This window comes from Sinohyriopsis cumingii, chromosome 18 (genome assembly GCF_028554795.1).
Source record: "Sinohyriopsis cumingii isolate HCF-2022 chromosome 18, ASM2855479v2, whole genome shotgun sequence".
Taxonomy (NCBI): domain Eukaryota; kingdom Metazoa; phylum Mollusca; class Bivalvia; order Unionida; family Unionidae; genus Sinohyriopsis; species Sinohyriopsis cumingii.
The window spans coordinates 97667064-97694973 of record NC_142978.1 but is presented as its reverse complement, the minus strand read 5'-3'; the positions used below and the strand labels follow the sequence as shown (position 1 = coordinate 97694973).

Genomic DNA, 27910 nt, shown 5'->3' with positions numbered 1-27910 from the left:
ATAGCAATATCGTTCCTTTGTGGCAGTTTATAGTTATGTCTGGCACTAGGGCATCATGTCCCACTCAGTCACATTATCCTGACATCAGCAATACCAGTCCTAACACTAGCCTCTTAATGCTAAGAGAAAAGCGAGGCAGCTGTTAGTACCATTTATGTAAGTGTTTGGTATGGCTCATTCGGGGTTGAACCCGCTACCTCCCGCAACCGAGGCTGAGGCTCTAACTGCTTAGGCCACCAGGGCGGTCCTACGTATCGTATGATAAGAAACGTAATTGCATTATGCGTGTGGTAACGTTAGGGAAGTCATTATGTTCTCCGTATGTTTACCAGAAGAATCTTGTTGAGAAAGATGATATGTGCTGTCCCACCAGAGTTCATACCCTGTTCACTGTCGGCAAAATTTTGCAGCAAATCTTCAGAGATACAATACAAATTATTTTGTTTCTGCTTTTTTCAGATAGTTTTGATTCGACACAAAGGCATAATAATCCAAAACCTGACTTGGGCAAACATGATCATTTGTATCCTTTAAAGAGGTGAAAAACAGACAGTGTTAGGATTTTGTAGTCATAAATGCAAAATGGTATTGATCTTTATTTCCGATTTAATTTGACCCTAGTAACGAAGCTCAGATATATGTTATCTTATATCCAACGCAGAATAGCAAATATTTAGATCAGGACCTATCAGTGTGTTGCATTTTATATATAGAATTAAGTCGTTGGGCATCGATACTATCACTCCATATAGAATTACATCGTTGGGCATCGATAATATCACTCGACCACGAGATTATATCCTTATAGGGTCATAGACGTATACCCTTTAAATACTCAAGGGACACGCACAATTACATTGATTTATCAAATTATCTTTAAAACATATCACTGTAGGTAAAGGATTCAAGGAGATGATGTAATCTGCATCGAAATTACCATTAAATTGTTGCCAGCTCTGCCATTATAAGTGGATTATACTGTACCTTTAATTTCTTAAACATTAAAATAATAGCAAATATAAAGTTGTTAGGAAGTTAAGAACAAAAGAGAATGAAAACCACACGCTGGATATGACCGGTTTAATATCGGGAGTAAGAGTTGCGTTATTTGAGTAAAAGTTAAGCTTTCAGATAATAAGCTGAATGACGTAATTGGAGAATGCGTTGCTTTCGGTGTCTTCTCGATTGCAGGACCTGTTTTGTACGATAAGTCACATGACATGCGCATTGCTGGACCCGGTTCACATAGTTTAAACGCAAAGTCACATGACGTGCTCATTGCTGGACCTGGTTCACATAATTAAAACGCAAAGTCACATGACGTGCTCGTTGCAGGATGTAGTTCGTGGAATTCAGGCGAAAAGTCACCTTATATGTTTAATACTGGACCTAATTAACAGACTTCAGATGAGAAGCCACATACCATAATCATTGCTGACAAATCTTGCAGCACGCACTTGAGGGCAAAGACTTAAGATTTAATCTAGTTTTAAAAGTTTGAAATCTGACTGAACGGTGTGATAGCTGGTTTGCTATTTAGACCTGAATATACATTTCAGTCCTTCAAGCGGGTGGGGTGGATAGTAGTCGAAAGTGCTCAACTTTTGGCATAAACATTTGGCGTGAAGTCGGCAGATTTTGAAATGGTTTTTGATGTATCAGACCCTTTCAAATTATCCTGCAAGAAAGCCTATATATGTGTTATGTTAGACCATTCAAAGGATATGATTAATTAGATGTAATGCATAGGTTATGCATCCTAATGATCAATCATGTAGTTACAGTATGGGCCTGCACTTCCATATTTAGGCATTGGTTATTCCCAGAACTTATTCATGCTGAAAAGTAAGAATATGTACCAGGCAACAAACAGATTATGCAGTTTTATTTACGTGGATTTAGTGACATTATTCAACCTCCTTGTCATACCCACTTGATCTCACAAACGCGTGTTTCTCTCGAATCCCAATCAAAAATCAATACATGCATAACTATTCAAGACCAGTAGTGTTTGTTAAAGCTTTAAGAAGACTTCGCTAAGTTCATTATTTCCAGTGTAATCCCCAAATCTATTAAAGCCCTCTCTCAATATAAGAACGAAGATGAGGAAAAAGATATATCACATTATGCAATATTGTTTTATAAATTAAACAGTTTGGTACGTGTGTACTTTGTAATAACATTTTATAAAAACAATGGTACCGTCAGAAAGGAAAAAAAAAACAGAACAAAAACAAAACTTAAAAGAATATAATTTACTTACTGGCTTTGAACAGTTTTATACTGGAATTGATGGTGACATTTCCGACCGCCACGCATAGGAATTTTTCACCATTTGAACATGTTAAGGGATTTGTAAAGTTTATTCTTAGAAAAGCGTATTCAGGTGTAATTACTGCATCTGACCAAGAGACTCCACTTTTGTATGTAGGCGTTTGCAGATTTGTGATGTTTGCGATACTTTCTATCGTGCCCAGCATCTCAGATTCCTGATATAACTCAACACGTTTGAGATCTATATAATTAGAGACGATACATGTGATTGAGAAATTCTTGTCTCCAATGTACATGATGCTTTTGGAAGGCTGCAACGTGACACCTGCAAATAGTGAAAATATATCATTACATATAACAAAAGTACATCAAACAGAAAATCGGTTATTTTAATGTACTACCTAATAGTTTTAAAAGTGGAATGTCTCGTTATAATTTTGTTGTTTATGTATCATAAACCATTTGAATTTACTTTATCTTATTATCTGAATTATCCACTAAAATAATATGTTTACCAAATAAAAGTATTTGAGTTTCGTTGACTGTCTGAATCATTTTATATAGGTTACGTAGCATTCGTGGTTATTAGGTTAGAATCTCGTAATGACCAAGGCCAAGAATTTCGATTCATCAGTTATCTTTAAAATAAATGTTTGCAGGATGATATCTGCTAGAAGATATGTATACCAGTGATTTTGTATAGAAAGTATGATGTTTTGAAGAACTACAGGGACAAAACCGCGCAAGATTACTTGGTCTGACTAAATTGATCCTTCGTGGTTCCGATGACAGGATACTGTTATCTTCATTTCGGACGGAACATCTGACCAGTGAATCGTTCCAGTTCTTTGTGACAGTGATTTTAAAGATGGTTTCTCTGATGTTGTCGCAATCGTCTGATGTAACATTCGTTATGTTCTCCGCAAAGAAAGTCTGGAAGCTACTAGATACAAACTGAACTTCAAGGAAGAAATGTTTTGCTGGTGCTCCAGTGTTTCCTCTACATCTTATTTCCAGCGTCCTGTTCTCATGAGTCGCATTAGACATTGTGATATTTGGCACTTCAGCATTATCTGAAATAGCAATTAAACTGCAGATTTCGTTTCATTTCAAATGATATCTAAGTATATTCACTCTGTAGTGAAGACCTTTTCTTTATTCAGCATTATCCATCCAACAATTTAATTAAAAAATACAGTCTGTGATTTTAGGGTAAAGAGTTTAGAATACCCCTCTCTCTCTCTCTCTCTCTCGTACGATACTAAGTGCTTTTTTATTTAGTATGAGCTAAGATGGGTTGTTTTTTTTGCCCGACCACATTTACTTTACTTATATGGCAACAAAATATGCTTAAACGTAGATTTTCCATTAGGTCATTAATACCGGAAAGTAAGTGGGTACCAGCTGAAAATGGTAATAGATATTCCAAAATAAGTATATGAATTACATTGGTATGTGTTTAACAGATCCTAATCTATGCATTACATTGACAAAGAATTCTTGAAATCCATTTACTAAACTGAGTAAGAGCTCTTTGTCCCAGATGAAACAACTAGTTACATGTTTCATTTAAAATATTATTATCTTCAGGGAGACCTTCGTTGTGCTTACGAAAATGTAGTTATGAATTATATATCTGATTCGATAAATAATAGTGTATAATATTGATCTATGTGCAATATTTATGTTAATTCCTTTCCATGGGGGTTCCAATTTCTTCAAACTATGTAGATAAGAGATCGACAGATCATTGTCTGGGATACGTATAACGGATTATTTTTGTCCCGAACGACCTAGTGAGTGGTATTCCAATCAGAATCTACCGAAGTCTTAAGTGCCCACCTCAAAATAGTGTTGCAATGCGTTCCTTCTATTCAGATCAGACGTTGCAATATCCGAATTATTGCTTGATCTGAACACGGAAAATCCATGCTCTTCAAAGATGCTTGTGTTGTAGATAACAGTGCTGACATATATGATCGTGTGTGTATGTGTGTGTGTCTGTGTGTCTGTGTCTGTTTGTGTATGTGTGTATATGTGTGTGTGTGATTTGGATTTAGAACGTAGCTTTAACAATTGTTCAGTCATATCGCTACTACGTCTGCAGTGTGGCAGTTTATAGTCAGGTCTTGCACTGAGGCATCATGCCGCATCATGTCCCATCCAGTCACATTATCCTGACACCAGGCCGGCCAGTCCTAACACTAACCTCTTAATGCTGAGCGCCAAGCGAGGCAGCTGTTAGTACCATTTGTATAAGGTTTTGATATGACTCGGCCGTGGTTTGAACCCGTGACCTCCCGCATCCGAGGAGGACGCTCTATCCACTCGGCCACCGGTGCGGTTTTGATATAAATTATCAGGGATCTGTGTCCTTGAACAGAATTCATGTGTTGTAGAGTTTTCTGAGTTAGGTTTGCCAACATATTTTTTCCTGCTACTACTACTAATGATGATAACAATAATAATAATAATAATTATAATAATAATAATGATAGTAATAAAGCACCTTTAAACTAAGATAAGATATTTATAAATCAAACCAATAACATGTAAACGAAAATTACTGATGTAAGACATTACTTTAAGTTCATGGATACGGCATGCTTTAGCTATCCGTATAGGTATACCATTTGTTTCAATATGGCGGTGGTTTCAAGATTACCAGTACCAACGTAAATCCATCCAGATTGCAGTGTATTTTTTATCGTGTGAAAAAATAGTTACGCATTTCTATAGTTTAAAAAAAAAACCTATTTCAGTCAATTTGGAAATGGCTGCATTAATTGTGTGTCAAAACCTGCGTGGAATAAAATCAGGATGATGCCCGGGAAAAAACTTATTTTTTATTTCCAGACCGTATTGCTACCAAGACTCAATCCACTTATAAAAGAAAACGATTGATATTCGGTTTACTTGTCTTAAATTGTAATAATAAGTCAATTACACCCGCGTTCATTTGCGAATATTAAGAAATCTACCTCAAAGTCATTGTTTACCGTCATTTATGCATAAACACATCACTACTAATTACATTTTGATATACCTGTTAAGACAATCCTTCCACACATCACAGTGTTGATGTTGATGATATATTGTCCAATTTGACGGCACTGTAATGGGTGCAGGCCAATGGACAATGTCTGATTTGGTCTAGCTCCAGACAAGGTTAAAGTGACCTTATTATTTCCCTGTAATACACCTAACCCGCTGACCCCAGTTACATAGAACATTTCCCATGTTCCACTTCTGTCGGGCGTAACTGTTACTGCTACGGACATCACGTAAACATCGCCAGCTTGGCATTCGATGGTTGCATTTTGTCCAGTGGTTGCGCCGTAAACAATGCAATCCATTGCTGTAATGAGAGGTAGGTTTTCTTAATTAAATATGACTTAAATAAAACTTATTTTACTGAATAATCATTAGCTTTTATTCTAATATTTATATAAGATATGTGACCATGTTTAAAATTTAACAATATCTACTGAAATAGTAAAAAATGATCACTTGGAATAGCAGAGAACAAATATTCGAACCCTTAGCCTTTATTGAACACATAAATCCTTAGTTTACTTCTATTACGTTTTCTGATATTTTATTTAATTTATTAGTGTTGGTATTGGTTCGGGATAAATTTTGCATTTGAGGGAGAGTATATGTAATAATGGCAAAAGGTTGCTAACAAAGGATGCTGCAATGCCTACGTGGACAACACGAGTCACTGAATATGCTGTTGCTTGAGAATATTTGATCTGCTATCTTGAACAACGGGTGGAATTTAAGGGAAGTTCTAACTTGTAACGTTTGATCTCTCTGAGTGATTCTGGTCAGAATAGGTAATGAGAGCAGCTGATACAGAGAAAATCTGATATTTTTTAAGTGTCTTTCTTATGCGTCAATTTGGTGTTTTAAAAAAATGTTGCTTACAATATAATTAGAGGCAAAATCCTGCTGAAAATGATGAAATATTTACGCCTAACATGCCTAACGTCATATCACTTAACGTTTGTATTTGTCAAGGAGTGCTTTTGCGCAATACCATGCATTCATATTTGCTGTACTGGAATAAAGCCTGAGTAACCATAGTTCCCTGTATAACATAGAAATTTGAAGAAAGAAAGTCGCAGATGAAACACAAACGAGTATAGTTTTTAACATTTGAAAGGGATTAGAAGAAAGAATATCATAGATGAAACACAAATGATTTTAGTTGCTAATATTGGATCCATCTGGCACTATCTTTCCTTATAGTTTGTAATATTAAAAAATATCTTCCATATTCCGGAGATGCAATTAATCATATTTTTCTCTTGAGTTCGAAACTGTCTATTTCTTTCATTCCTTCTAGTCCCTTTATTTGAGACTAGCTTTTTTAAGCATCCTAGATATGTGCTTTCATATTGTCTATGGTATCATCTGCATGAATCAATTACCTTTGCAAGATGGTCGGAGAGGCTCACTTGTGCATGTTGTAGTAGTGGCATTAAAGCATTCCTTCCCTGGGCACTCGTGCACCATTTTATCTGTACAGTTTACATAGATGCCGCATCTTACGTTCGAAAGTTGTAGAATCGCGCCTGTATTGGACTTTGAACATGCATTAGCTATAATGAAACAATGTTTTGTTAAGGGGAAATTAATTTACATATAAAAATGATAATAGCTCTGGATGATTAAAACGTTTGGATGCTTTAAATGTTATATTCAACGCACAAATGAAAACTTATGTCGGGTTCTATTTTATTGCATTTTATAAGTTAATGTTCTATATAGAATACATTTAGATGGTAGATTAGTTTGTCTCTAATCACTATTGTCCCCCGCAAGTGACTGGATGCAACAATCTATACATTGCATTTATAGACGGTTAACTATGCATCAGTTTTGTAGAACTTCGAATTAATTCTTTGAAGACGTTTCTTAATGGACATTTCTTGTAATTAGTTATTCCTATGTGTCATCATTACTGTATAGCCGCAAGCTTTTCATGGTCGGCACAAAAAAGGGCGTCACATTTCTGAAACGTTACTCATGTAAATATCGACATATCATTCCGAGAATATGGAAGCTAGCATACAAATATACAATGCCGTTTTTTCATACCAACGACATCAATTGCACATGTAACTTTCTCACAGACGCTGCATCCATTTGTTTCATTAAGACCAAAGCACTGTTCCCCAGGACACTCTTTTATATTCACGCTTCCGTTGACGCAGTCGATGTAATAGCTGCAGTTGTATGGATGAAAATAACTGGAGTCGGATCGATTCTGACAGTAGTCCGCTAAAACAAAAATGCTGTAAATTTAAGAATAAGTGGCAAGAAACCAGCTCTAAGATGTTGTTGTATCATTTTTATCACATTTCCAGGTTTATATAATACCTAATTCATAAACTAAGATCTCCTTGCGTGACACAAATGCATTTTTGAATTATTATAATAAAATTTCATCTCAGTAGTAAACGAGAGGTGTTTTCTAAGCGAATCACATCGCTTGCAATAACCTATCCTGTTACATGGGATAACTAAACTTTTTCCTAGAATTAATCTTTCATGTCATGAGCGTTGAAATGCACCAAGATCCATGTTTAAATTACACATTACGCATTACGATTTTGACCATGTATGTGTGTGTAAGCTGTGGAGAATGCATCTTGTTTATCTGGCAAAGTGAAAGACGATTAGGCAGAACTCATCTGCAATCTTTTTCTAAAAAAATCAATTTGTCACATGGAGTTAAAAGGTTGCCGATTATATGAAGGTTCAGAGATTAACGTTGCTATTTATTCTTCTGCCATTTATCTTAAAATAAGACGTAGAAGTACAGATCAATTAAGTCCTCGTCCTCTCTGCAGCATACTGACCTGGTACAACTTGAACTATGTGCCTATCGAATGGCGATATTTCATCGGATCCTAAACTTTTGTTGTTGATAGCAGAACAGTGAATCTCCTTTTCGTTCCAGCGTCTTGAGAAAGTGTAGTAGAAAGTGATCTTTTGGTGAGCCTGACATGTTTCATTTGAAATCGTTATGTTTGTGCTCGTGATGATTGGATAGAAGTAGTCTGCGGAGGTAGAACCAAGTTCAAGTCTTCCTGGTGGGTACCCTACATCTCCTTCACATGTAAATGGCTGCTCTAATCCGTTTTGCTTTCCCTCCACTATGTCTTTGTTTAATTTCAATGTGGGTTTTAGCGGTTTTCCTGTTTCGAAAAAATTATCATACATAAATCTTGCATACCAACCTCGTGAGGCACTCCCTTCACCCCACCCCCACAAAGTAATCGAAATGCTGTAGTCGTACTGGATTTTATTGCTCCAGAAAGCATGAACTTCAATAGGAACCATTTATTTCATTGCCATGAATGGAAACTTCATGTTCACATATGACTAGAACCACGAATATAATAATGTCCCTCTGTGCCGTTAACGTTAACTCATAAGTGTTTTTCTTTGAAATATACAAAATTCCTAGATGCCTGTCGATTTTATTATATACGAATGTTAAAAAAACAAACACACAATTATCAATAGTTTCTGTAAACTAAATGGCGACCGAGTACGAAATTATTTTGGTTTGGAGCAAACGTTGCCATGAATTGTACCTTCTCAATTTTGAGACTTGTCCTATTTTGGTATCGTGACAAGTTGAGATTTGTCCTGTCTTAGTATCGTGACAAATTGAGACTTGTCCTGTCTTGGTATTGTAACAAGTTGAGACTTGTCCTTTATTAGTATTGTGACAAGTTAAGGATCTCAAGCCAGTTATATTTCATACGTTCACACCAACATCCAGCGCAATAAATTGGTCCAACATACTACAGGTTTCTAACACTAATTATTAAATATGTACAGGTAAGGATATCCATATATATTAGAATTTTGACAAGGGTCATTTTACGAAACTGCCATAAAGTTTCCTGATTGATGTTCAGTATGGAGAACCCACCTACCAAATAACTAAGCACTAGATTTAATAAATATCATCCAAACACATATTTCTCATAATCAAAAAAACAAAATCAGTAAAATGTATCAAGTCAATAAACTGGGATGTAAAAGCAAGTAATACATACCCTACATTTGTCACAGTATTTTTTCCGTAATGCCTAAGTTCAATTAAGAGATTAATGTTTTGGGTTTATCGTGGTATAAACTGTAGGTTGCCGCATCATACAACATAAACCTCCCGACGGGCGTTATGTAAACGGTATGAGTCGACAAATGGCCCTTTATACCACGATAATACCATTAATTTTAAGTTCTTTTTTTCACAATATTTTCGATCCAATGTTGAGCCTTATTTCAGCGGTATAATACTTGTTGTGGTCTTGTGATATATATCTACTTATAAAATAGAAGATTATCCATCAAGAAAGTAATAGCTGCGTCAACATTAAACAAGTAATTCAACTCTAAAGGTAGCCGATTTAAAGTGTCAAATATGTCAAATTATGTTCTTAATATTGTATTTGAATGGGCATATGCTTTCTGGCTAGAAGCTCAATATTCCAACCAAATAATGTATTGTTTTGTTGGAGATGAAATTGAACCTATGAATTTTTGTTTCCATGGTCGGGTTGAACGTGCTTTGGCCAACTCGTTATTATCCAGACTCGTGAGTAACCAATTTTTTATTTCTTTAAACATATTTCGAGTTAAATACCAGGCTATGCTAATTACGTGGGCTGCTTGCAAATGACAAATGAAATTAAGACTCAGTAAATGTATACAGTATGTGGATACAATATTCATCCAAAGTTAGACATCAACCCTGACAGTTACAATGGGAGGGAGGATATATCTACCCCACTCCCTATTGAACATATCAGGGTAGGCGTCTTATATTGTAGGATATGGGGTCAATTGTTATAATCTTAGTCTTTGGACTCCCCAACTCTCATCCCTTATATCCATTTACCTACAATTTTAATTCATTTCAATTGTAACGAACCCAAGTGAAAGTCCTGTAACCTCAATGTTGTTTCTCAAAAGATTTTGCGTTTCCCATCTCTGATATAGGGTTATACATAAGATCACATACTCTTGTAGAGATTTAAATCGGTTTGGTTTGTCGTAATCCTGCTTTTTAACTAGCAAGTAGCAAAGAGTTGCTGGTTCATTTGGAATGATGAAATATCCTCCACTTGAAATGACTCGTCAGATGTTGATGGGTCAATGTTTTCAGTATCTCCATTTATGAAATTTATCAGACATGGCAATTACTCGAAAAATTTCAGGATTCTGTAATTTGGGACACAACAGTTACATGCAGAATACTGGAGACACAACAGACCTTGACGTAACATACAAACGACATTATTATCTAGATTTATATCAAATATAGTTAACCATAGAAAGATTTTATTTTTTCAGAAGAGAAAAAACTTCAAAGATTTGTTATCTGACTGTAAAAATCACTATATTAATTTTTTAGAACCACCCCAGGCACCCACCCACCCAACATTTTTACCGTTTGGAAGGCCAACGGTATATATGCCTTCTTTTTCAGTGTTTGCATTGGTAACTTTGCATGTGACGATATTAATAGAAGTTGGTATAAAGAAGTTTTCCGAACGTTTCATACAGAAATAAATGCAGGTCAGCCTGGTGACATGGTTACATTCTGACTAATGGCGTTACACTTACCAACTAATGCAATTGCAATTATGTATTGCTGCTTATAACATGCAAACCGATGAAAATAAAAAATAGCTCAGCATCGTAAATATTTTCTGCATAAATGAGTTTTCGAGTTTGAAAAAGCAAATGTCTGTATATAACAAATTTAAACTTACTGAGTAGGTACAGCTGTAAGCTTTCATTAGAGACACGGCTTCCTGTGACTATACAGTAGAATCGTCCCTTATCCTGGCAGGCTAAGGCAGAAACAAAGACTGTTCGCAGAATGGCAGAATCAGCGTTCATTTTCTGTTCTATTAAACTCATCCTACTCTTGTCAATATACGAGCTGTTCGTGGTGATGGTGGCGATGACCTCTATTGTTCCTGTTTCTTCCTTTTCACTGAGGATATCCACTCTCCTAAGTTCTGCATAGTTTGATATTTTGCAGGTCAGGCTCACATTTTCGTCCCCAATATATACGGAGCTTTTGGACAATTCAAAAGAAACGCCTGTAACATTACAAAATAATACTATGAATCAATGTATAAATCTGAAAGATCATTCTCTTTTTAATGTTTAATTTAATAATTAGTGCCTTCTTCCTTCATGCTGATAACTAACATCCCTTTATATATATATATATATATATATATATATATATATATATATATATATATATATATATATATATATATATATATATATATATACAGTATTTAAAAATAATATATTTTGCAGGCATTAAATAAATGTAATTGTTACAAATAATGTCCATACGTCTAAATTTGAAGTCATTGAACGGAAACAAAGTACTGTACGTTTATAACGAAAAGCAACAATATTAACGTTTGCTTTTAATTGTACAATATAAATTCACAAATGTAGATATGCTTTGTTCTTACTTTGACATTTTCTCATGATCCTGATGTTGATTTCAACAATTTTGTTTACACACACACACACACACACACACACACACACATATATATATATATATATATATATATATATATATATATATATATATATATATATATATATATATATATATATATAATATCTTGTTTCGACATTACTTTAGTATTATTGTCTCCAGTAACAAAACAGAAACATGATATTATCCATGCCTTTATTAATCTCTCTTCTTTCTGTTCAATCCCACCACAGTCGTTTATCCAGGTATTAAAATTCGAAATCCGTTACATACATCATTAGTCTTTCTGATTTTATTCTTTATAGAACGTTTGGTTCGAAAATATTTTCAAATATTGTAATTGACCATCTTGTACACTGTGTGATGGACCGAATTGACCGGGCAAAGGATGACCACCCTCTCACAAAGTGATACCATAGGGGTCGACAAAGCTTTACAGTTTCTTGAAGTGTACTCATTGGTTTAGGAAATGTGGTAACAGACGGACAGACAAATGGAAAGTATCACAATATCTGATAAGTGTTTAAAAAGTAGGTGAAATAATAATAATAGAAATAATAATATCTTCAATCAATCTACATTTCAGTTGAAATCCATGGAAAAATTGGAATAGTTTATATCATTTAGGAGACGTTACGAGGTCAACTGTACCGTTATATTTATCACATGATGACATTTGGATTTAACTTATTTAATTAGTCAATGTGAAACAAGCATAATATGGAAAAATTCAAATTGGTCTATTAACCGAATAACTCAGTAGTCATGTACTACTACTATTATTACTAATACTAACAATACTACTACTACTACTACTACTACTAATAATAATAATAATAATAATAATAATAATAATAATAATATTAGTATTAGTATTAGTATTATTATTAACTCGTCTGTGGCTGCCTACGTAGATCTGATATGCATGAACAAGTGAAGCCTATGATAGATAAGCTCCGTAGCTCGATTAAATATTTAGAGAAAAGTTTGTTTGGGTTGGTTTTAAGTATTGCTACATAATTCAGACTACGATATACGGTCAGACAACAAAATTTGTCGTAACCGATTAACGTTTTATAATTAGTATAGTTATTTTCCACAAGAATAGAATCTTTTGAAAAACTCATAATACATAAATGTAACTGTCTTGACCATCTGCATTGGAATCCCATTAAATAAGTTGTACAGCATTCGTGGTTAGGTGATTAGAACCGTATAGTGACAAAAACTTTCTCAGTTCCAATTATTTTGCAATATTAAGAAGAAATCATACTTGTTCCTTGACCTCTAGTTATAAATATGGAACTTAACCAGTCATGAATTGTGTTTAATGTACATGCTTGCAGGAGGATATCTACCAGAGTTTGTTTTTTTTTTGCATGGAAAAAATGCTTTGTGTTGTGATACGGGAACAAAACCGCTTGAAATTACTTTGTCTGACTATACTGATCCTTCGTAGCTCCGATGATACGATGTTATCTTCATTTTGGACGGAACATCTGACCATTGAATTGTTCCAGTTCAGTGTGGCATTAATGGTAAAATTGGTTTCTCTTTCGTTGTCACAATCTTTTAATGAAGTGTTTGTTGTGTTCTCGGCAGAAAACGTCTGGAAGCTTGCAGATCCAAAAAATTGGACTTCTAAGAAGACCTCTTTCGATGGTGATCCAACGTTTCCTCTACACCTTATGTCCAACGTTTCATTCTCCCTAGTGGTATTGGACACTTCGATGAGCGGTACCTCAGCCTTATCTGCAATGTGAGTTAAATTGTTCAACTCTGATGCAGTAGAATAAAAATTCTATACTTATTTTTTTCTTATTATTTTTTAAACATTTTTTCTCCAACAAATAAATTCCTGGCTGGAAAAGGTAATTCATCATTATAACTAGAATGAAAGACTGTATTATTTCATTGCGAGCCATACCACTTAATATACATTAAAATGAGACAGCTTTGGGATATTAAACGTAGAGTTAAACTTGCAGCCTAGGCAGTTTGTTAGCCGGAAATACAAGGAAACAATGTTTTAGACATCCCGGATTTAAAACAAACTGAAATGATTATAGAAAAGGAAAATGGTTATAATAAATTCGTCAATTTTAGAAATAATCCTACATTCTAAACATCAATTCCGTCTCAGTAGATGGTTTGAACATGACTAGTCGTCATTAAAAGTCAACGTTTGGATCCTTTCTCATTAGAGAAAACATGCAGATATAGTGCTGTCGAAATGTATTTTGAGAGAATTTCATATGAAACAAATGTTATAATGAATATGCAGTCCCTTTTAAAATATAATCAAATACTGGATCAGTAAAGGCGGTAATTTAAGTCACTGAAATACTAATTCGTTCAATTTATTTGAAAACCTCGAAATGTTTAGATTATTCGATAGTTTATTGATCTTAGTGTCTACAGTACTTTGATTTATACATGACGTAAGTGTTTGCATCTAATATTTGAAGAATATATATAACACACGCCAAGTGCGCGTAATGTTTTGACTGCAGAATTATACAATTGTCATAGAAGAATCTAGAATCACTATTGTGATTATGTCTCTTCCTACGGTAATAATTAAAAATATCCCTCCAGTGTTTTCTTTTTGACTAGTTGGTAAAATTGACATAGACTGTATCTTCCGTTGCTTCTTTATTTCGTAGAAGTAATTAAATTTAAAAGTAATTAAATTTAAAAGTCCCATGAAGGTCATATATGAGCTTAACAAGAAATGAATAACAAAAGAGATTTATCAATAGCTAGCTTTCAGTAATATTTTATCGCAGTAGTAATACCGGAGTAAATTAAATCTTTATAGAGGACATATTCAGCAAAAGAATTAACGCTCTCACACAGAATACACTCACAATAACAATAATGTCCATATTCCTATCAAAATCCTAACTAATGTAGCAAAAGGTCACTGTTTACTGTTCGTTATGTTTCGCAAAATATAAAAAACAAAACCACATTTATCACTTCAGATTAGTTTTATACCTGTTATATTAATCTCTCCACACGTGTCATTGTTGATCTTGATGATATATTGTCCAATCTGATGGCACCGTAATGGGTGCAGGCCAATCGACAACGTCTGATTCGGTGTTGTACCGGACAAGGTTAACGTTGCCTCTTCATTTCCCTGTAACACACCATACCCGCTGACCCCAGTTACATAGAACATTTCCCATCTTTCACTCCTGTCAGGTATGACTGTAACTGATATACTCGTCACGAGAATATCGCCTACTGGGCATATGACAGTTCCATTTTGTCCAGTGTTGTTTACCCCGGAAGCAGAGCAAACAATCTCTGTAATATAAGGTAAACTTTAATCCTCAGATATGATTTATATAAACCTCCTTCTCGCTGCATAATGAATAATTGAATTTCAGTCTTTAAATGAGGTGTGTAGGTATTTAAGCATCATAAAATTATCCACGGTGCTGATAACCATTTAGACAATTAAAACAATTTTTTGAACCTTTGCGCTAATTTTTTGTTTTGATTCCAGTGTGTGGTATTTTCTCATTTAATTATTAGAGGTGGTTTACGTGGTGGATCGTTAATGGTTCAGAGAGGGGTGAAATGGTGTATTCGGGAAAAAGTTATTTACAAAGGGTGTTGCGATGCCTATGCTGCCAAGACACGTCACCATATATAGCGTTCGGTGTGAATATTCGATCTACCATCTTTAAAATAACGTCGGATTTCTGGGTACAGTGTTCAAATAAATGAAAGCCGCGCAGTCCAGTGCACCATCTGAGATACAAAACATCCCTTGGTGAATTATTGTATTTGGTATGTAACGTTGTTTCTAGAAGTATAATGTGTGGCACAATTAGAGGCATAACCATATCGACCTGCTTTTCGATATCGCTTCTGAAATATTCGCGCCTAACATCACATCCCGTGATGTGTATATTTGACACTGAATGCTCTAGTGCGCATGTACCACATCATTCGTTTGGATTTAATGCACCAGGACTAAGAATGAGCAAGGATAATTCCATGCCTTTCACAGCACAGGAAATAGAAGTAAGTCAAAGATACAGTATTTAAGGTTAGGCCCATCTGGTGTTATATTCCATAGTTCTGGTATAGAATTAATTATCTTTTCGTTATGATCTCGAATTGTCTACTTCTTTCTTTTGGTTTAGACCCCTTTAGATGTGTTCATTGCATGCGCTAGATTATAACTTCTTAAAGCATCCCACTTTAAAGAAATCAATTACCTTTACAGTGAGGCAGGGGCTGCCAACGTGAGCACGTGTTGTTCTTGACATTAAAGCACTCCTTCCCTGGACACTCGTGCACCATTTTATCTGCACAGTTTACATACATGCTGCATCTTACGTTCGAAAGTGGCACAATTTCAACTGAAGTTGGTTTGGAACATACACTAGCTATAATACAACAAGATCAAGGTAGAAAGACAGTAACAAAAAAATGCGAACAAATGAAAGTGCAAATGCTTTAAATTCTCTATTAAATAAACAAACGAAAAGGAGCGCTTTCATACAGTGTATTATATGTTACTGTCTCATTTAAAATACACTGGATGCCATATTAGTCTGTCTCTGTTTGATTGTCATTGTCCTACGAAAGTGACTGAATGTAACATTCTACCTACTGCATTTACGGGTGATTAACTATAGACGTGCATTTTTCTAGACATTCGGATTTAAATGGAGCAACTTTTCTTAATGGTCATTTCTTACAATGATTTATTCCTATTTTGTCTCAGTATTGCTAAACAAGCTTTCCGAATTCGGCAAAATAATAGAGCATCACATTTCTTGGATATTAACTTTATACGAATATGGAAGAAATCATAGAAATAAATAACCACTATCGTAGTTTTTATTAGTACCGATGACAGCTAGTACACATGTAGCTTTCTCACAGACGCTGCATCCACTCGTTTCATTAAGACCAAAGCACTGTTCCCCAGGACACTCTTTTATATTCACGCTTCCGTTGACGCAGTCGATGTAATAACTGCAGTCGTATGGATGGTAATAACTACGATTTGGTCGATTCTGGCAGTAGTCCTCTGAAATATTTGCCACAAGTTTAAGAATGGATGGCAAGGAACCAGGTCTCAGTACGACGCTATATTATTAATATCACATTTCCAGTTTATGTAATACTTAAGTAACAAGATAAGATCTTCTAGCGTGACAATTACGTTTTTGAAATTATTGGAACATAACTTCATCACAGTAGCAAACAACAGGTGCTTTGTCAAGTGGTTCATCTGATACATGGAATAATATTAATTCAATACAAACACAAAATTAACCTTTTGTGTCAAGAGCGATATGTATTAAGTCAGGTGGAAAGAGAGAGAACATATTGTTTCCCTGAGAATGTAAATGTACGGTTCTATGGTACTCATCTGCAATTATATTTCTCTTCAGTTAAAATTTTCCCATGCTGTGAAACGCATGTCGATTCTTTCAAAGCTTAGAAAGCGAACATTGTTATTTATTTTTCTGTAATTAATGTTAAACTAAGGCGTAAAATACAAGGTCTGCAACCTCTCTGTAGCATACTGACCTGGTACAACTTGCACTATGTGGCTATCGAATGGTGGTACTTCACTGGATTCCAAACTTTTGTTGTTGATAGCAGAACAACGAATCTCCTTTGCGTGCCAGAATCTTGAGAAAGTGTAGTAGAAAGTGATCTTTTGGTTGGTCTGACACGATTCATTTGAAACCGTCCTGCTTTTGTTCATGATGATCGGAAAGAAGTAGTTTGTGGAGTTAGAGCCAAGTTCAAGTCTTCCTGGTGGGTACCCTACATCTCCTTCACATGTAAATGGCTGCTCCATTCCGTTTTGCTTTCCCTCCACTATGTCTCTGTTTATGATCAGTGTGGGTTTAAGCGGTTTTCCTGTTTCGGAAAAATAGTAGAGATAAAAGTTGTACACTAATTCATGACTTACTCCAACCTCACCCAACTCAAAAGAAATGTGTGTAGTCATTCTTGGTTTAAGTGTTCCGTAAAGATAATTAACTACGAGATATACCACATATTTGTTTTTAACTGCCATAGATAGAAATGTCATGCATATGTCTCACTTGAACCATTTCGTCTAATGTTTGTGAATGTGCGAGTGAAATATGCTGGCTCTGTTCCCTTGCAACACCAACTTCGATAAAAGCCCCTCTGGAATGCTAATGATGCTTCATGCGATTAGATAACATGGATATAATAACTGTGTTTTTGTTGATGCTAATAAATGCTACTGTAAAAATATAAACAATACCCAAACAAAATAAAGAAGAGTTTATACAGTCTAAATGGCAGACACAGAACGAAATACGTCTGATTTCCACCAAAGATTGCCGTGAGTCCGACCTTTTGAAACGTGTACTGTAACAAGTCAGGGATCACAAACAGCTGTAGTTTATAAGTTCATAGCAAGACCGGGCAAAATAAATATGTCAGACATATTGCAAATTTAAATGACAATGTACCAAAAAATGTATAGGTTAGAGAACGTGAAGACTTCTGACAGGGCACAACTTATGAAACGTATAAAGTCCCGTGAATGACAAATCATTCCAGTTAAGAAATCTTCTCAAAACACGTAATCAAACAAATAATCACTAAAATCTACTCAGTCTATAAATGGATTGTATATTTTCAAAGTTTGTGATAGTGACATTTCCTTAGCGCCTACAGCTGAGTAGTGTTATTTATTTAAACATGGGAATGATTTTTAAAAAGTAGAATTTAGTGCAGTATTGTAAATATACTCTTATGAATGAAGTTTTCCTGTGTGAATAAGCACATTCTTCTATATCACAAATATAAACTTACTGAGTAGCTCCAGTTCTAAAGTTTTATTAGAGACACGGTTTCCTGAGCTTCTACAATAGTATCGTCCCTTGTCTTGACAGACTAAAGCTGAGACAAAGACTATTCGCAGAATGGCAGAATCGTTGTTAATTTCCTGTTCTATTAAATTCACTCTTCTCTCATTAATATACGAACTGTTTGTTGTGATAGTGGCGATGATTTCTATTGCTCCTGCTTTATCCGTTTCATGAAGGATATCCACTTTCCAAATTCCTGTTCCATTCGATACATTGCAGGTCATATTTAAATTCTTGTCCCCAATATATAAAGAGCTTTTCGACGGTACAAAAGAGATATCTGCAACATTAAAAATAATACTACGAGTCAATACGCAATTCCAAGATGAGATAATTATGTCATTAGTCATTAGTTATCTATTTAATTAGTGCATTTTTCTTGACGTTGTTCAACGAACTTTCTTCGATATCGTATGTGTATGCAGACATACATGCACATTCAAATTTTATTCCGTCATTAAACGAAACAAACAAATTATGTCAGCCCTCACTAATCTCACTCCCCTGAGTTCGGCAATTATTAAAACTATCTATATTATTGAACAGTTGAAGTGTTTCCTTCATAGACATTGACAATAAGAAAAAGTTCGGAGCTATTTCAACACCCAAAGTAGAGAACTCGTTAACATGTTAGATTGCATGTTTGGTATTTATTTACCTAAGATATTTAATAAGAATGTGACACTGTTGTAATCCAGAAAGTTTTCTTAAAACGCTAAAAGAAAAAGATGATGACCATGAAAATATATTTGAACTAAACTTGAGGCACATGGATTGCCAACAAGGCAATCTTAAACACTTCTGGGTGAAGGAAAACCACGAGCAGAAAGCACATGAAGACGGAGCCACTTATGCAGAAATGACAAATATTAATAAAATAATATGGATAGGACATGACTAAAGATAATAATACCGTTTGGTGAAGACTCATAACAGAATGGTGAAGCAAAGGGTTAGATAAACAAACACAATTAAGACACTTAAATTTTGCAGCTGAAAAAAAATAAAATAATAATAATAATAATAATAATAATAATAATAATGATAATAATTTGCAATTGCAGTGGCTCGTCATCGCAAACCTACGTTATCACTGCATGTTTCAAACCCGACATCACTCATTTTACCCCACCACCAACACTGACCCAAATATCAAATTGCAAAATCCGTCATATGTTTCTTCCAGCACCGATTGCATACATGAAGTCTGTTTGGAAATATTTTAAAATATTAATTCAATTGGCATATTTTGCATATTTGACCTTGACTCCCTCTCTGAGCCTTCGGGGGCGGGAACCAAGGATTACAACCCTCTAGGAGATGGTTAACAGAACGGCAATATTTGAAATTCCATATAGCGGTTTAGAAGTTTTTAGAAACGGACAAATGAACGGTACGGTATATCTAGATAAGTACGGACGGAAATAATAATAATAATAATAATAATAATAGAAACGCACATGAATGTTGATTAAAGATCAAATTTATTGAACATTTTAAATAAAGAGTATCGTTTGCAAACCTTGGCAAGATTATATTATCACATGACCGAAAATGATGATGAGCTCATTTAAAAGCTATGCAAATGGCCTTAGCGAAATGTACTATAGCTCCATTGTGATGTCTCCGAAAATACGTATTTACGTTATAAAACGTTACGGTGTCCTTGTGTAACCTCGTCATGTGTTATTACACGTTATTAATATGGATAAAAAATAAGAAATGGTTCTTCTATTAAACGAAATGACACTGCAGTCATGAAATATCAGTTGAGGGAACAGAAGAATGGAAGAAAAATTTAATTCAGGCAAGTTTCTATTTGAAACCGAACAACAGGACGGTGAGATTACTTGAATATAGCTTCATCTGGAGGAACTAAATATAGAAGCAGACAGCACACGATCAGACACGTGTGAAAAAATGTATGTACAAAATCAAGATGTCTGCCCATTCTGTAGAATGTGCAGGAGCAAGGACGAGACCTTCAGTCGCCTAAATAAAGATTGCTTTATCAAGTAAATCATGTGGGTCTTGGTCCGCAAACAAATTGCACCATCACAAGTTAAAAAAATGGTGGTTGAAGATGCAAGTCGAAAATCGTGTAAGACTGTATGATCCGGACTGAAAACACGAGGCGATAGTACTGGTGACAATTAGAGGATCCAGACCTACATCATAAAAACAAACGTTTACAGAAAACACGTCGCACGCAAAGAAAAAGAACAGTACGAAAGTCGCGTGACCTGGCCTGAGAACAAAGGTTTAAAGAGTTCTTATTAATTGTTGTTCTAAAAACATAAAACTTTTACAATATTTTAAGTCACAATGATCATTTGTTAATTTGTGTATAGCATCAAAATAGTACTTGAAACAAAATTAAAATCACACAATTAGTATATAGTTTCTAGACCACGAACAGATAGATTTCCAGCATAATAAATCTAACCTGATAATTATAAATCGATAAGAGTGTTTTTCCTGACAACCTCGGGTGAGATTCATAATGCGATTAAAACATACACTGTAGTCTGATACTTATAGAATCTATGTTAGGGTTTGCACCGAGACAAGGAAATCACAGTCAAGGAATTAAATTATTTGTCTCCAAACAAGACTATGCCACGTGGGGACACAATTAATGTAATCCCGCGACTGAGATTTCCTCTTCTCTTGGTACCAACACCGACATAGATTACTTTTCTCGCCCAAATTTCCCTAATTAAATTAAAATAGCCTATACACTACATTATTGCTCTTTCCCCATATAAAGATCATCAGGTTCTGTACTCTTTTATGAAAATCTGAATAATTATCTAAGTAGAATTTTGCTATATATGCCAGTAGTAATAGGGGGCGATATAGCGTTAATGGTAAATCCAGTCAAAAAGGTCGTGGGCCTGTATAGCGTCAAAAGTTATAGCGTCAATGGGAAAATACATTACGGACACCCCTTGGGCCTGTCTAGCGTCAAAATGTATAGCGACAATGGACAAAATACATTACAGATAAGGTGATGTCACAGTACTGAAGATTGGTAACAAAGTAGCAAGTGGCTGACCGCAATCGGGACCAAAGAGCGGGAAAAAAACCCTAGAACGTTTTGGCGGGACAGAGACATAGATAACACATACAACAGACAACAAACAAACAAAAGCAACTATACAACCAACTAAAAAAAAAATAGGCAAAAAAGCAAATCTTTTCGAGGCATATGAGTAGCTGGAAAAGTGTCTTTGGGTTTATGTTTACATCATTCCGTTAACATAGAGGGCATCGGATAGGTCTTCTTCTGTTCCTCAAACTCCTTCTGACTTCTGGTCCGTAGATGATAACTCTCTTCAAACAGCCTTGTCACTCCACATAAATTCTTCTTTTCCAAACGTTCGTATCCGTGATCTGGATAATTGTCTATGATGATCTGACATACCTGGGTAAGTCCGTACGGAACAGCATTGACGATACCAAAGTAGATGATACGTTTTTCTACATCTTGTGAAGAGAACAGGTGAAGGGAATGAACTGAACGGGTAATTTATAGTGGAAGAGCGGATCGAAACGGATTGAGTTTATTCACCAATCCTAACATGTCTTACAAAATTCAGTCACAGTGTGGAGTCTGTCTTCCAATCCAAAGAGAGCTGACTGACTTGACATTACCTATATAGGTGCACTAGCGTCTGTAAGCAGGCAATCCATGCAACAGAGTTTTCAAGCATAACGGAAACTAAGAAGACGATAAATTGGGGTGCACCGGCCGTGGAGACGATAATCGATGGCATAGCAGCGGCCACCAAAGTCAACACGGGTCTACTTTCAGAAGAGGACGATTTTAATTCAGATTTAGTCGATTTTCTTTCTTCTTCGCAAGACTTTGTTCCGGTACCAGTACCTTAGCCACCTTCTCCTTCTTTACCACACGTCGAGGATTTTAAACATAGACATAAAGAAGAATTGGAGAAATTTGTATAGCAGCAGAAAAAAGCAGAACAAGTTTTTCCGTTCTGGTCAGTTTGAGAGTTGAATGAATACTGGAAGGGAAGACACAATCCTTTTTATAAACACTGTTCTCACATGATATAAAGAGGTTCATGGCGTTTAAAATGCAGTCATTTGACATTCTCAGCCAAGATGAAGCGATCACATTTTGTCGTAGAGAAAGATAAGAATGTAAGAGGCAGAAACGCAATTTGTCGGCTTGTAAAGTAGCTGAAGTTTTGGCACAAATTCATGCCAGAGATTTTGAAGATGAAATAATGAGCCAGAAACCAGACCCAGAGATTCTACACCCAACCAAAGTTCACCACCATTTGTAAACCCTGAAAAGTACTACCTCATTCAAGAGACGAAAAGCGCTTCTCTAGAAAATTTAGAACCACGGATTACACGTACACAGTAAAGTTTAAAGATTTCAAGTCCCACGTACCACTGGAGAAAGTAGAAGAGTTCATCACCGAGGTGTGGGATTCTTTGACAACCACACTGAAACGGCAATGTCAAGCCAAAGAAGAATATCGCTTGAGACTTTCCATTCATCACGACAGTTTGAAGTACCCCGTTTGGAACTGTCACCTTCTAAAGTCATCGACAGGATTCAACACGTGCAACGATCCAATGACAAGTTTCACATCACCGATGGAAAAGCCACACTGTTCATGACCCACATTTCTCTTCCCCAACGGACAGGACAAAACAAAAAGGTGAGACTGGTCGAAAACCTTCGTAGCATCAAGTGTAACCTTGTTCAAATTAACAACCCTTAAGACCAGATGTGTATAACCCGTGCCATCGTGGTGGAACGAATTTATGCCGGCAAGAACAACACGTTAGAATGGAAAAGAACCTGAAGAAATCAACAATCGGACCAAGCCAAACAACGAAGAGAAGCAGAACAGTTAGCTAGCCTGTCCAAAGACACACCCTGTAGCATTACTGAAATGCACAAATTGCAATATGTCCTGGCTCCACGCTACACCTTGAAAATGCATCCTCAAGAAGTGCGCGGACCTCTATTGTTTCAATGCAAAGATTTCAAAGACGAAAAATACATTCACGTCTATGTCCACGATGAACAGTTCGATGCCATCACCAGAATCACCGCATTCCAGGGATACAGTTATAACAGTGAGAAATGTGACTATGGCTATAAAAATCGAGAGCAACACAAGCATTGTGGATCGAAATGTCCAGATGTTTGGCCTCTGAACTCTGCTTGGACAAAGGACAAGAACGAGTGCATTGCCCTGATTGTCAGCGAACTTTTGTTAGTCCTGCCTGTTACTAACAACATCTAAAGAAGCAAGGTTCACAACAGAAAAGTGCTTGTCAACTCCTGAGATTGTGCCCTACTTGTGAACAAGGCATACCGTACCAATAGTGTCAAGTTACACGTATGTTCAGGGAAGGAATAATGTCACATTTGTCACCAAATCGTGGACTTGGAACACTAATGCTACATTCAAAAATACCATTCCAAACAAGAGGAGGAAGATGACCAAAAGAAAGGCAATGACATCTTTTTAGATTTCGAATGCATTCAAAAGATCGGCATTCACATTTCTAATTTCTGTGTAGCTCACCGTGCATGCGAGAAGTTCATCCAAAAGCCTATATTTAGTCATTGCCCTCACTGCAGAAAAATTCCTGGAGGACGTGAAAAAATCTTTTGGGAACCGAACACGCTAGCTGATTTAGCCTAATGGATCTTGGACCCTATCGACGAGATGTGGAGCCAATAGGACATCGAACGTTACGGAGATTGTCATCGTCATGCCACAGTGATTGCTCGCAGTTTCTCAGAAGAAGATGGACAATTTCTTTTGAGATACTATACGGAACAAAGTAGCGAACGTCCGAAAGAGACTTTGAACGGAGACAAAATCATTTCCATGCAAGTGGGTCAAGTAAAGATTAAAGATTGGATGAGTTACCTGGCAATGCCATTGAGCCGAATGCCTAAAACGTTTGGAATGACAGAAATGGCCAAAGATTTTATCCGCACTTTTTCAATACCGAAGTCAATCAACACGCCGTTCTACTCCATTATTCTGAGGCTAACTAGTATGACCCCGACAACATGCGTACCGAACAACGAGAAGCTTTTTACGCTTGGTACCAGACTCACGCCTCGGACCCCTTCAACTTTGAGGAAGAAATGCTAAAGTACTGACGTATACATTTTACGTCGTTGCTGCGGAAAATTTCGAGAACTGTTCATGGAAAACGGAGGGATCGATCCTTTGAAAGAAGCCTGCACCATCGCCAAAGCGTGGTCCTTAGTATACCACTAACGATTCATGCCCGAAAACACCCTGGCTGTCATCAGCCCTCAAAGGACCAACTTTTCAAACGTCTATACTCAGTCAAAGCCCTACGCTGACTACATTACTTGTGCGACAAGGAAGACAAATGGATCCAACATGCCTGCATTGGAGGAGGCAAAATGACCATCGGAACGTATTCGGTGGATGGTTGCTTATTTCACGGATGTCCCCTCTACTACCTTCAACGTGACATTAAAAATCAGGTTTCACAACGGACCATGGAAGACATGTACCGGGCCACTTGTCAGCGACGCTTGAAATTAGAACAGCAAGGATACCAAGTGGTGGAAATGTGGGAACACGAGTACGATCACCGTTTGAAAATCGACCCCGAGTTAAAACGAATCGTGGAAAATTACAAGTTGGTGGACCCACTGAACCCGTGAAATAGTTTGTACGGATGACGGACGAATGCCACCTGATTGCTGTACCACGCTGACGAGGAAAAAGGAGAAGAAATGAAATACTTGGACGTGTGTTCACTGTATCCTTACATGTGCAAATATTTTCGCTTTTCCACAGTGCACCCGCAATTGCTGACGGAACACATTGACCTGGACAACATTCGACAATACGAAGGCTTGATTAAATGCAAAGTGTTGCCTCCCACCGACTTGTACCATGCCGTTTTACCTCACCATTGCCAAGGAAAACTGATGTTTCCCTTGTGCCGTAGTTGTGCCGATACGTGCAACCAAGACCAGCCTTGCCAGCACACTCAAGAAGAACGCGCCTTGACGGAAGTATGGGTCAGCGTGGAATTGTTTAAAGCTCTGGACCTGGGATACTAACTGTTAGAAGTGTACGAAATTTACCACTTTCCTAAGACAGAACAATACCACAAGGGCAACGAGACTCAGAAAGGTATTTTCGCAGACTACGTGGATGCTATTTTGAAACTGAGAGAAGAAGTCAACGGCTCTCCTTCTTGGTGCCACACTCCCGAAGACCAAATGAATTTCAAATAGAAATACTGAAAGCAGGAAGGCATCACTTTAGACCACGTGCAGAAAAACGAAGGAAGACGATCGTTTGCCAGAGTGATGCTAAATTGCTTGTGGGGTAAAATGGCACAACGACCGTGTTTACCCAAGACGGACTGTTTGACAGGACTTTCCCGCTACTTCCAGATGATTCACGACAAAACCAGATACATGAAACACGTGGACATCGTTCATTAGGATTTGATCTTAGTCAATTACGAAGAAGAACTGGACTTTGTAGAAGTCGACGAATTTGGAAATGTCATCATTGCGGCCTACGTGACAGCCCATACTCGCTCAAAATTGTACGACTATTTAGAACTGTTAGGTAATCGCGTTCTGTACTTTGACACGGACAGTTGCATCTACATCGATCGCCTGGTTCAAGGTCACCTTGACATCGAACGAGACCGTTTAAGAGCCTGGACAGACGAACACCATGACGATAAGATTCTAAGTTTTGACTAGTGGCGGTCCTAAACACTAAGGCTACGAATACCGGGACAAACAAGGAGAGGTGCACGCCGAGTGTAAAATGAAAGGAATGACTCTCAATTATCGCAACAGTCGAGTGGTGAACTTTGGGCTATTGAAAGAAGCCATGCAGTCTGGACAGGATGGAAACTTTAAAGAGACCACCTACGAACCGCACAAGATTGTACGTTTACCCACTCACCAAATTTTCAGTCGGCCCTTGGAAAAACTTTATCAAATTGTCTTGCAGAAGTGAGTGTGTATTCCCAACCACTTCACTTTGCCGTACGGACACGTCGATATTGGCCAACATATAAAAAGGGACAACTTCCAAGACCCATAGACCATTGTCACTACCAATACCAAGAGAGAAACATGAATCCATTTAAACAGACAGCATTCAAGTTTAGGGATTCTCAAGTGTAGTGCGATGATGTGCCTTGCGATGAGAGCAATGCTGTAAGTTGTGACCTCAGAGATGCATGGGAACTTTGCTATGACTACTACTACAATACCTACCATGGAAAGGAATGCTGAAAGTGTCACACCTGACAGATGCAAAAGCGATGCCACTCGCTACCGTGGACTCTTTACTGGTTTTTATGGTGGATGTCATTCTCCACGTGACACCATGCAGCTACCACCCTACGGATGTCATCCAAAACTGAGTAAACTCCTACGGATTTCAACCTAATCTGGTCGAAATGAACCTGTGAAAGACGAATATTATTTCCTGTGCGTTTGCCTGAATACTGTGACTTTGAAAGTCGATTCCAAACCTTCAAAGGAAAATGGCCTAAATATCTAGGAGGACCTACCCCCGAAGAATTAGGCAGAGCTTGATTTTTCTACCTGGGCAAAGGGGATAAAGTCAAGTGCTTTAGTTGCGGTGTGTTACTTCACGGGTGGGAACAGAAAGATTCGGCTTACATGGAACATGCTCGATGGTCTCTGGATTGTCACTACCTACCTTTAGTGGGACCTAGTCATTGAAGTAGCATACCATGTCGTTTAAGAAACCAGATTAGCTAGGAGTCAAACGTTGGACAACACCTAGACAAGTATTTAAACCCCATTTAAAATATAATATTCAAGGATTACCAAACGAATTTTAAGAGAAGATTGACAAGGAAGTTTGGCAGGGACTTGCCAGAGCGAAATCTCAATTGGTGACACTAGAACTTTTGTGTCGAGAAATTCACAAAAGGAAAGTGAAACAAGCCAACAAACGCGTCAGATTTATCTGGATCAAGTCTGCGTTCATCGGATTAATCCTCTTTACACTGTTTACATCAGAAGATTTTAATGACATTCTGGACCTTTACCACGAATGGCAGTGGCCAGAAATTCCTCACTTTACATCACTACTTTCGCTCTAGGAGAAGATTTTAAATTAAATAA

The 27910-nt window shown here is 36.7% G+C and overlaps 1 protein-coding gene across 3 annotated transcripts in view; it reads right to left on the bottom strand.

The window, feature by feature from the left end:
• The window catches only part of LOC149777558 (uncharacterized), a 71450-nt gene that overhangs the window by 17953 nt on the left and 25587 nt on the right, over window positions 1-27910 (bottom strand). For all 3 annotated transcript variants that reach the window (XM_089942157.1, XM_089942161.1, XM_089942158.1), the window contains exons 4-16: window positions 18677-19012; window positions 17405-17743; window positions 16716-16898; window positions 16078-16248; window positions 14840-15154; window positions 13271-13591; window positions 11079-11414; window positions 8145-8483; window positions 7381-7563; window positions 6711-6881; window positions 5321-5632; window positions 3027-3347; window positions 2264-2599 (exon numbers count right to left, since the gene is read on the bottom strand). In XM_089942157.1, the coding sequence (XP_089798283.1) occupies window positions 2264-2599; window positions 3027-3347; window positions 5321-5632; window positions 6711-6881; window positions 7381-7563; window positions 8145-8483; window positions 11079-11414; window positions 13271-13591; window positions 14840-15154; window positions 16078-16248; window positions 16716-16898; window positions 17405-17743; window positions 18677-19012 (3663 nt within the window). The remainder of the gene's footprint in view (window positions 1-2263; window positions 2600-3026; window positions 3348-5320; window positions 5633-6710; window positions 6882-7380; window positions 7564-8144; window positions 8484-11078; window positions 11415-13270; window positions 13592-14839; window positions 15155-16077; window positions 16249-16715; window positions 16899-17404; window positions 17744-18676; window positions 19013-27910) is intronic.